The following is a 12,024-nucleotide window of genomic DNA, read 5'->3' on the forward strand; positions in this document are numbered from 1 at the left end:
AGGTTGGGATTTGGGAGAGGAGGGTGTGGGGCGTCGAAGGATTTTGGATGTGACATCCCAAAAAGAGTTTACCCAGCGCCCTCAGCCACCCCCCTTCACCTGTGGCGATGGCGCATTTCTTCATAGTTTTGATTAAAAGGTAAACGTAAGTTCAGTATCTACTTATAAATATCCAAGTGCATAATCGCAGTTTATCGCAATTCCGAAATTTCATCATCTATCTGGATTATGACTGGCTTCATAGACTTTGCTTCTTACATTCGGGGTTTTATTTTGTGCAGACGGGAGGGCAGTGCTCACTGAAGTCTTCTTTTGAAACGTTCTCTTATCCAAGTGAGGAATGCGAGGCACTAATTAGAGACTTTCCTTCCATTGGCAAATATTTTTTCCTGTGGGAGATGTGAAGATTATGAAGGCGAAAAGCTCATAATATGAAATGGGACAAGTACAAAAATTATTAGGTGATATAGAATCTCATGTTTGTTGCTGTACTGTACTAGTATTATATTTAGAAGCCGAGGAGAGCTAAGAGGAACTGTGGATTGTGTATCTAGATATATGATGTACCGTGTCTGTCTGTTTATGTGAATTATGTTTGTTTATGAAAAATGTATGTAACTTTGAATTAATAAAAATTAATAAAATTAAAAAAAAAAAAAAAAAAAAAATTATGAAGGCTCGACTTTATCCATACCTCACTATTTCTCAAGCAGTGAAAGAAGAAAATCGAGAAGTCCTGCCGAAAAAAGGTGTCCAGTAAATAGATGAACAGATAGACAACTAATAAAAAAGAAGAAGCTGTAAGTATGAGAAACGTCGTAGGAGCCAAAATCAGTTTGCGCAGCAATTTGTATTTGGTAAAATAGGTTTGAATTCCAACTCTGATCGACTACCACTTACAGCAATGACTATTATCACAATGTTTGATTATTTTGGTATGATAATCACTCATATTTGTATAACAATAGGCTAGTTGGACTGATGCGAGGGCAGGTGATACTTAATGCAGAGCAGTTTCTTTTCAGCTGCAAATAGAATATTATTCGCCGCCTCTTTCGCTTTCTTGGTTCTTGTGAAGCTTAAGAATTGTCACTCTTTTTTCTATAAGATAAAACGCGGGCATCTTTGTGCAGGAAGCTTGAAAAACTAAAACAATATGACTCTACGATTAAGCTGCGTTTTTCTTCTTGCCTTTGCAGGTAAGTTTGCATTATTTGAAACATGATCACCATCGACCGAAGCAATATTTACAATGCAGAGGGTTTGCATTTTGTTAAGCACTTATCAATCCTCACATTGCTGATACATTCCTTTGGAAGTGAGAAGCTTTTTTGACCTTTCAAGTATTTTTTTCTGTCCAAATTAACGTGTCGAAGTACTCCGACCGCATACATTCAACGAAGCTATCTGTTCCGTTATGTTTTCTTTTATCTTTTAATGGCGAACAACTGAAAATTATTCAGTTCTCAAACCGTTATATTTAAAACGTAGATGCGATTTGTTTTAACGCCTTTTGGGTTAATAAAGTGCAACACTTCTGCTTTGAGCTGAGGTGTCTCAGTAGATTGATCCATAAAAGACCGTAGTTCCCTTACCACGATATAAATAATTTCAACAGGGATTATCTTGGATTCTTAATACTGAAAATTAGAAGACCTAGATTTATTGACAAGTGTTATATTTTTACAGGAAAACATTGTCAGAGCTGTACACTACATTGCCTTCAGTGCCGACCCGTTTTCAATTTCGAATGACAATAAAATTTTTTTATTTATTTAACGCAGTGCAATAAAACCAAATATCGGTTTCGAAAGTCATCTCACTATCACTTTCATTTATTGTTCCAGTTTCATAATTTAAGGGAGAACGATTTTCATTTCCCGGTCTGTTAAGAAAAATTCCATTGAGCTGGATCAAAGTCAATTTGCTATTTTAAAATATTTTTTTTGCAGTTCTTTCAGCGACTGTATTTTACGAAAAGCTGCCTGCCTGTTATCTTTAATCAATTCACAACCAAACAAAAAGCTACTAATTAACGAGGGTCAATACTCATAATCCCACTGTTTTTCTTTTCTTACAAATTTTCGGTTGTCAAGAAACATGTTTTGCTTTACCATGACAACGTCGGTTTGTTTTGCCCCAAACGCAACTCACATGATCATTGATTTGTATTTATTGATGGTTTTGTCATTTCAGTGAATTGGATATTTTTTTGTGTCAGTTAAGTTGTTTCCTTTGGAAAAAATTAAAAGAAGTTTGATCGAGTTCAAGCTACATAAAAAGTATTTAGGTCATTCCAAGCTAATGGCTCGAACACTAGAATAACTTGAACAAACTCGAACGTGCCATGGGTGTGATAAAAAATCGAACGACGGCTCACGGGAAAAATAAGAAAAAAAAAAAAACAAAAAAAAAAAAAAAAAAACGAGGTGGTGATAAAACAGAGAGCTTTTGTGACTTGAAAATTTTTTTCTCAGTCTGTGTGCGTGTGTGTGTGGGTGTGGGGGGAGGGTATGTTTTGATAGATGTCTTCCTTATGGGCTTACATCACTTAAGTGGGCTTAAAAATTCACCATGCAAACTGGCACAGTCAATCTTTGGCAAAACTCTATAATTCGCTAGTTATGTTTTCCCAGGCACTCAATTCGGCGCCAACGAAATGTGAAATCACGTTGTAAACCGCCGGCTGAAGTAAAGTTCGAATAGATATAACATAGAATGTCTTTTTCTTCTCAGCTGCCACTCTTTTGTCAGCTTTTGCGGCTGATTTTAACGGCAAAACATGTGGCGGTATGTGCATGAAAGTCCTTCGCAGGTCCGGAAAAGTTCTGTTTCGTCGTTGTCGTAACAACAAGGCTTTTGCCAGAGCCTTCACTGTAGAAATGGATGTCATCAAGCAACTGGGGGGCGAATGGCAAAGAGATCGGAAAGAATCGATCAATAAATCCTAAAGCTCAAGATTTCACCATGGCAAAACTGAACAAATCCACTGTGTTGCATGGCCTGAAGGCGATGAAGCTCTCTGCCAAGGCTCACTTCAAGGCTCAAAAGGCAAATCTGCACGTTGACATCTACATTCTTTGCCAAAACGGAACGATCAAATTCGATGATGATGAGATAGAGATGAAAAATGGCTCATTGAAATTATTCCTGAAGGTAAACAATCATTTTCCGTGAAATGTAAGCTTTTAAATAAAATATAATGTTATCTCTGTGACTAGTCATTATAATCACGTAGGGCTTAGCGGGAGCGTTACCTAGTTTCGAGATGATACCGAATGGGACAACCTAAAGGACTAAGCTATTTTAACTTGACTCCACTAAATTTATTTTTTAGTTTAATTTTAGACGAGAACAGGCCTCCTTTTTTCCCGAACTAAGCCACTTTCAGGGAAGAAACTTAGAGCTAAATTAACAATAAAGAGATTGTTTCTAGCGCGGGAAACCTTTAATGATCCGCTGAGTTATTTCCAACATGATTAATCTTACTCAATTGCAAAACATAATGAAACATTTGTCATCAACCCTTTAGCTTTGTAGAGAATGTCCTTGTTTGGGCTAATCTAGGCATGTCTATCTTTCCCTAAGACAGACATGTGTTCGCATGGAGATAGAAGAAATCAATAGTTTGTCTTTTAACCTTAGACTTGTGACAGGCATTTTTGAGTGACGAACTGGGTCCACCTCAGCTTGGATTTGTTTGAAATATGAACCAGACTGACTCAGAAGGTGGTGCGAGACAATCGCAGAGTTAAGTAAAAAACAAAACAAAACAAAAAAAACAAAGGGACAACGGCAACAAAAACGACGCAATCCCAAATACGCTAGAGATTGAATTGAAAGTCCTTTAATTGTTTCCCTTAATACGCCAAATAAGTTCAAAATTTGACTGTTTTTTTTTAAAGCTTGAAAACTATACTTCCAGTGAGGCGAAGGATATTGAGTTGGGACTCATTGTCCAGGGAAGAAAGGGTCAAAACCCAAGGAAAGACGAAGACATCAAAGACAGTGACGGTAAACAAAAGAAACTCAATCGAAAAATACCATGCCGGAAAACAGGTAAATGCGGCAAGCATTTCCGCTTTGGCGGTGGAGACGATACCGACGATGAAATGTCAGCTGCTAGTAAGGTAAAGTTCTGAGTGAAGTTATTATGCAACAGATCTAAACCATCCTTTCTTTTGGTTGTCTTGCGTAATGACTCAAGAGGGATGACTTAGTTTTGTTGTTTTTGTTTCTTTGTTTGTTGTTTTCTGTTCTTTTTCCCGCTGTTTTCTAGATAAGTTCAATTTGAAAACCGCCTCCTGGAGAGCGTTTGCAGACAATTATATTCTGCCACTGTAAAGTCTGCGGTTTTTTGTTTATTTCTAACTTCCAAGTAACAATTTTAATCTCATTTTTTCCTTTCATTTTTGCGTTACTAGTGCAAAGTAAATGGCAAATTTGCCAACTTCAGCAGCGGTGGCTACCCAAAGCTCAAGAGGATCGGCACCAAGTATAGGATTGCTTTCCGAGTACCCGCCAATCTCAGCAGAAGCATTGAAATTGACCCAGGAGTGACATTGGGGGATGAACTTGACGACAAAGACGATAAAGAAGGCAACGCAGTTTCCGTTCAGCTGATTTTTTTGTTGCTTTTCGTGATGCTGGCAGCCATATTCGCGTTAAACTGAGAACAGTGAAGTTTTACGTTAGGCTTTTGAAAAGCTATATGTTGTTTTTTTAATTTGATGTAGCTCACATCAAGAAACCTGTGATAGTACCACCCCTCCCTCCCCTTCCTAGCATTTTTGTTTCCTTTTTCTTACATTTAGAATTCACACATAATACTGATGCTTAACGATGATTCCCTTTTCTAATGCAATGTTTAATGTGAAGTTTTGAGAGGCAGCGAGTGACGAAATAAGGATGGTGAGGTCCTCAGGTGTCCGAGAGCTGTTTCCAATCTCTTCTCGTTTTCTCGAGCCCATTTGCTTTGCTAGCGAAGTGTTTATGGAAATACGTTGAACAGGCAGTAGTTGTACTTGCATGGTCATATAACGCTTTTATTATCCTTTTCAAAATGTAATAGCCTAATAGCCTAATCATTTGTATGTTACACTCTACACGCTGAATTGATTGTTACATTTAATAAAACCATTTGCACCTGAGTTAATTTATATGCATTATCACTGTTTGTAGATATTAAGATTTGCTTCTTTTTAAAACTCGAAGGCATCTCTGACTTCTCAATCTTAGAGCTAAATCTTGATTACTTAATCATAGAATTATACAGAAATCGTAACATATCATGAACTAAGGTATTTGATTAAGAAAATTTCTAAAGGAGAGCAAGAAGCTCAGATTGGCTAAAGGACTTCTCAGCTACAACAGTAACCCTCTGACTCTCACGAGTGACCATAAAATAACTTTACCTTGCAACATCAATATGATATTCAGGTGAAGTAAGGCATGAGAATGAAGAAAATATAAATGAAGGGATAATTAGTTGATTCAATACCAGAGTCTCCAAACTAACGTCGTGAGAATTGTATAGCAGACGGTAGGGAGAATTGCGAATGAGATTTTATGAGTGAACAGTTTTAAGCAGCAACCTCACAATTTTGATTAACTTTTTATATGGGGATCGGAGTAAATGCATTTTCAATTGATACAATGGAGAACAAGATGGTAGGTGGGCATTCCTGTTTAGGACGATTTGTCGATTAGTTTTTCACTTTACCGATAAGCTACAGTCAGAAAAAAAAACAAAAAAAAAACTTGCCATTATTTACATACGAGCGTTCATTATGTTCAAAACTAAGCACCAAGTAGGTCAACAACTACTCCTCGTGGATTTATAAAATAGCCATAACCAAGACTAAAGTTTTATGTTTCTGTTTGAGGGTAAAACTGGACTCCTCAGCACTTGCGAACTTTCTAATGGTTACAAGAGTGATTATAATCCAGTCTGGGTTATGATCATACGAGTGATAAACAAAATCGAATGATTGCGAGGCAGGGGTACATTTAATTAGAAAAGGGCGAAAACGATTGCCCAACTTTGGACAACCGAAAGTAATGTAACCGATTTATCAGAACGGTGATAGAATTGCGAAAAAAATTCACATCGGCAAAAAATACTTATAATGCCATAATTTCAGCTGATGTGTATTGTCGAGTTTTAGACATGACTCGTAACCTCTCCTATCCCACTGAGGATAGGAGAGGATCGGCACCAAGTATAGGATTGCTTTTGCGGGGGGGGGGGGGGGGGAAAGGGAGGGAGGTGGGGGAGTTGGGATTTGGGACAGGATTGTGTTGAAGGATTTTGGATGTGGCATCACAAAAAAGGTTACCCAGCGCCCTCGGCCACCCCTCCACCTGTGGCGATGACGAATTTATTTATAATTATAGTTTTGATTAAAAGGTAAACGTAAGTTCAGTATCTATTTATAAATCTTCAAGTGCATAATCACAGTTTATCGCAACTCCGAAATTTCAGAATCTATCTCGATTATGACTGGCTTCGTAGACTTTGCTTCTTACATTCGGGGTTTTATTTTGCGCAGGCGGGAGGGCAGTGCTCACTGAAGTCTTCTTTTGAAACGTTCTCTCATCCAAGTGAGGAATGCGAGGCACTAATTAGAGACTTTCCTTTCATTGGCAAATATTTTTTCCTGTTGAAGATGTGAAGATTATGAAGGCTCGACTTTATCCATACCTCACTATTTCTCAAGCAATGAAAACATTCAATGACTCGCCAGTCAGTGATCAACAAAACCTTTTATTTTAACGGGTTGTTGTGTTTGTTGTTGTTTTTGTTTTAGCTGTTCTTTTTCCCGCTGTTTTCTAGATAAGTTCAATTTGAAAACCGCCTCCTGGAGAGCGTTTGCAGACAATATACTCTGCCACTGTAAAGTCTGCGGTTTTTTGTTTATATCTCGCTTCTAAGTGTTTAAGTGAGAACAATGAAGTTTTACGTTAGGCTTTTGAGAAGCTATATATGTTGTTTTAATCTGATGTAGTGGGGGTGGGTGGGGGGGGGGAGGAAAGGGGTGGTGGTACTTTAGTTATCATTGGGAGGGTGCGTGCTAATGACACTCCATGCATGTTTTATATAACTTTTTGCAGTGTATATTTAATTTTTTATAGCCTACTTTGAGCTGTATTCAAGCCAAAAAAAAATGGTTATCCTAGTAGCCATGACAAAAACACCGAGAATTGCCCTTCTCCAGAACCTTTTAACTTTCCTTTGCAAATGTACCACGTTGTTTTAAACCAAATTTGTTTGATCTCTAGTCTGGAAAATGGAGCAGCATCTTTAAAAAAAAAAGACTGGTAGTTAGCAGCGGGATAAATAATACCTTCCCTAGCTCACATCAAGAAACCTGTGATAGTGCCAGCCCTCCCTCCCCTTCCTCGCACTTTTGTTTCCTTTTTCTTACATTCATAATTCCCATATAGTACTGATGCTTAACGATTATTCCTTTTTCTAATGCAATGCTTAATGTGAAGTTTTGAGAGGCAGTGAGAGACGAAATAAGGATGGTGAGGTCCACTCAGGTTAATTAAGGCCTGGGTCACCCTGTCTTTAACCCATAATTTCGCAAAATTGAGAATAACTTAGCTATTTTGCGAGGGATTTTTCTCATACTTGGCAGAAATGTGTATCACTACCATCTCCCTCGGACTGAATTGTGGCAGCCTAATATGATACTCTCAACAGCCAAAAACAGTTAATTTAGGCGCCAAATTCGTCGGTTGCTTTCTTGAGCAAATTCCCACCACTAAACACAAGGCAAATCAAAATGCAGTTATCGCTATGAATATTTGAGACGTTTTTCATTGTTTTCCCACTTGGAATGGCTGCCAAAATAAAGAGAGATGTGCTAGGCAGATTAAATCAAGTTTTGTCTCTGCGAAGCTGCTTCCTTTATCATGGTTTTCGCCCGAAAACATCTTAGCCTTTACCTGGTTCCAACCGCTATCAACGAAAGTAATCCCACAGGTTCCTATTTATTTGGAAAAAAGACAAATTAAAACTGTTTAAGAGGTGGGAATTTTGAAAACTCGCAGTCACGTAATTCAACTTAGTGTCCGCCATTTTGACACGCGAGTCACGCGAGTGTTCAGAAGCAATAATTTAACGCTTGGAGCAATCTCAGAAGTAATACACAGGCAAACTTTGTATACTTTTGATGGTATTTATTTCTTTTTCTCGTTTTCTGAGGGCTTGCATCTCTGTAAAATCCAGGGTTAGATTGCCTTTGACAGTTCTGATAAAACACAATTGCAAATTTGGGCGGTAAGAATAAAGAATGTTTGTAATTTTATCCCAAGTAGTATCATATAACGAGACTGAATTACAATTTTGGCGCAAAACTTGAAAGTTATCGCACTGATTCCTTGAAACTCTTCAAGGTTTTGTTCCCTAACAACGGTACTACTCGATAACGAGCTAAGTGTATTCTTGTGAAACGAAAATGTCTGTCATTTTTAATTGTGGATTTGCAAGAGTTGCTGTAAAGGAGAGCTTTCGTAAGGTTGGAAGTGCTTCGGTTGAAACTAACCCTAGTGAAAAGTGGAAGAACTATCTTGCAGCGTTCGAGGGTGACAGTCAGGAAGCCTTTGCGGTCGAACGTTCCACCTACGTCAAGAAATTCAAAGCAATTTACAGCTCTTTCCAAAAGATGAACTCAAAAGCCAGGGCCCAGTACCAAGACACGTTTTCAATGGTAAACTGGAAAGCTCTTAATACAGCGCAGAAGAAACAGCACACACTGTCAAATTGTGGAGGTTTTCAAGTGCACTATTATGCCATCCATAATTTTTTCCCTAGTGGAGAAACTTTCAAAACCCGAAAACTTTTTAAAAGAGGCCCTTATTGAAAGTGGGGTGAAGACACAAAGTAAAGTGAAACCAACGCAAATAGCCATTAAAACTGCTGTAAAACACATTTATTCATAAGTGAATGGCCACTTTGAGAAAATATTTAAAATGAGCTTTACTGAAGCACAAACAAAAGTGAAGGAACTTCAGCTCCAAAAAAAGAAAGACGCAATCGAGAAAAAGTGGCAGCGTCGAGGGAGAGTACGCCAAGAAAAAAATAAAATCCAATGCTAATGTCTAGTCCATCTGGAGGAGGAGTAATGTTTCTAGTTACTTTGCAGTAATTTGCATGCCAAACAATGAGATCAACAATCTTCACCTTTACTTGTGTTGCAATCTAGCATTTATTTAAGCACACTCTCTATAATATATTGCCTTCATTTTCCAGTTTTTTAAAGGAATGCAAGTACCAAATAATCCACGGTAAACTTAATCAATCATACTGAACTTCTTCCAACCAATGGAGAGAATATAATACTGGGAGAAGGATCCTATGGTTGATGCCTTCTGAGACAGTACACACGATTTGATATAAAGGTTGTGGAAAAACAGTCTGATGCAGGACACCACAGAGATAATGAAGGAGGCTCACATTATGCAGGCACTCGGACATAAAAATATCCCCACCATAATAGGTGTGCAGCTTCAAAAGCAGCCCATTTCCTTAATAATGGAGTTTAAAGGGGAAAACAATACATCTGTAACAATAAGCAAACTATTGTCTTGTCAGAAAAACAGTGCAACAATACAGAATGTGCAAAGCTCACTCATAACAAATGACTGGTTAATTATTTCACATGATTTGACAGAAGCCCTTTCACATATTCACACAAAAGGCTTTCTTCACCGTGATTTGAAGGCTAATAATTTTCTTGTGAGTAACAAACATGGCTACATCATCGATTCTGGAGAAGCATGTGACAGCTCCTTTCCTCCTGCAAATAATTAATGAAGCCAGTGATATTTTTTCCCTTGGTAAAATTCTGTTCAAAGTAGGTGTTAAGCAAAACATTCCACTTTTGGTTTCCATGGCTCAAGAATGTTTGGATGCCAGCCCTGTAAGAAGACCAACAACAACAGGCATTATGGCAACACTGGCTTCCATAATATCTCACTGAATACTAAAAGCTTAAGCAGGGGTGTCACGGGCCTGACACTGGGCAAATTGACTGGCTGGGAACATAGTTTTTCCTGCATGTTGTGACTGACATAAATCAGAATCAAAACATATTTTGCCTGCTTCCTTGTACATTTCCCATCACCTCAAAATCTTAATGAAACCTCTGCTTAAGAAAGTAATAATTAACACTCTAATCAGGTAAAGTGACCCTAGCCATGTCACGGCAGGAGTCTTTTTATTGGGCTTTGCAAGGTTAAAATTACAATGTATGTGCATGTCTTTAGCAAGTTTATGTGTGCTCTTGGTCTAAACTAATTTTGTACTTCTGCTATACGAATTGTGAATGAATGTTAGAGGGACATTTTTAATAATGCACAGATAAGGTGCTCTAGGGTCCATCAGGTACAAATTACTTCATAGGTCATACTCATGTCTATAATTTTACATCGCTGCTAGATAACATACATGTACCGATTTATTTCCCAATTCCTGCCAATTATTGATCTATGAAATTGAATTTAGGCAAGCAACTGGCAGATCAAACTTAAAATTATAAACCAGAGTTTTAACCAGTTAGGCCACCATAGCCTTCTAACAGGAATATTGACTTGGAAGAGCAACAAAAAAAGCAAGAAATACAATTTTAAAATTTTCCTTTCTGACTTTGTAACAAGGGCAACCTATCCTGCTCTTAAGATGGCACATCTTTTATGAGTAGGGCTGAGAAGATGACACATCCTATACCAGTTTGTGTTTGCTCTTGTCACAAAAAAAAAAACAGTGTCCCACTTGGGGCAACAGTAAGCACTGGTAATTAATCATGTCTTATCACCAAAGAGAGAAGGCTATGGTCAGAATCATATGCATGTATCAGAACTTTCATGATGCATTTGAATTAAAAGATACTCCACTGGTGTAGTGGGTAGAATATTTACTTTCAAATAGACACATATATCAATTACAAGTCCATCATTGACAATGATTGTTGCAATTATTACCGGTCAAAACTTAAAAACCAAACTGTTGACTATAATTAAAACTGATATAACATGATTTCAAAACCAAAAAAATGCCTCATAAATAACACCATTAACATGCTTGTAATAAATTAGTTGTGTGGAATAACTGGAAGGACCTCTTCAAGAAAACAAATAGGGATAACAGTAAATAAAACTGGTTTTAATCAAGCAGATTCCCTTTGGAATCTGCAAGGGCTGGCTGGTTTACTGCGTGAGTAATTAAAATTATTATTATTATATATTTATAGCAATTCAGTAAGGGACCTCGGAATAAACTAACACACATTAGTACAGCTTTTTTCCTCTTAGTTTTCAAGGGACAATTTATGACAAGACAATCTGCATCTTACATGTCAGCAATTAAACTTACCTAACAACTGCTTTGGGGGTTTACGTTTGTCAGTAAATTCATCTGCTTCTTGGAGAAATTGTTTCCAAAGCATTCAAAAGCCTAAATTTTGATAAACACCATAAGTTTACACATCATGATGTGATAGGGGATTTATCAAGCTAAATTGAATTTCAAAATTGAATGGTATATCCACAATGAAACTTTTTTCTATGCATTTGTTACAAAACATAGTACTTTTTTCTATGCAAAAGTTACAAACATTGTAAAACGCTATTGAGCTCTAGAAATGAGCGCTATATTATAAATTCATGTTGCATTGTATTTGCAGTGAAATCAATGAACATGTTGAGAGCAGTTCATTGAAGTCTTCGTAGGTTCAAAAGGGTTCTCTTTGGCTTTAAGATAGCGATATCATGGCATTTTTTGAGGAAATGAAGATAGCAAAGAAAATGTCATCACCTTCGTATGATTTCTTCCTCTAGATTGTCGGATTCACCAGCGAAGATGGGAAAAACCAATGCAAAGCCGACACTTCAAAATGGCGGATGCCGTTCACGAACTACGCGATCTTGATTCCAAGTAACTATGGTTACTCGCGCAGTCCACGCGAATTCCGCGAACCTTGCTGGGGGGGGGGGGGGGGGGGGGGACACTGGAGGCGA

General features: G+C 37.7%; 1 protein-coding gene and 1 long non-coding RNA gene across 2 annotated transcripts; one reads left to right on the forward strand and one right to left on the reverse strand.

The window, feature by feature from the left end:
- The first annotated feature begins 971 nt into the window (after positions 1-971).
- LOC113681561 (uncharacterized) lies at positions 972-5,150 on the forward strand. Its single transcript, XM_089184987.1, has 4 exons — positions 972-1,199; positions 2,737-3,156; positions 3,906-4,130; positions 4,425-5,150. The coding sequence occupies exons 2-4, from the start codon at positions 2,887-2,889 to the stop codon at positions 4,671-4,673; spliced, it is 744 nt and encodes a 247-aa protein (XP_089041113.1). The 5' UTR covers positions 972-1,199; positions 2,737-2,886; the 3' UTR covers positions 4,674-5,150.
- Positions 5,151-8,924: 3,774 nt separating this feature from the next.
- On the reverse strand, positions 8,925-11,997 carry LOC149051499 (uncharacterized). Its single transcript, XR_016180968.1, has 3 exons — positions 11,822-11,997; positions 11,381-11,461; positions 8,925-9,927 (listed from the first exon to the last, which is right to left on the reverse strand). It is a non-coding gene; the product is annotated as an uncharacterized LOC149051499 (long non-coding RNA).
- Positions 11,998-12,024: the final 27 nt, after the last annotated feature.

This window comes from Pocillopora damicornis, chromosome 1 (assembly GCF_964200805.1).
Source record: "Pocillopora damicornis chromosome 1, jaPocDami1.2, whole genome shotgun sequence".
Classification (NCBI taxonomy): domain Eukaryota; kingdom Metazoa; phylum Cnidaria; class Anthozoa; order Scleractinia; family Pocilloporidae; genus Pocillopora; species Pocillopora damicornis.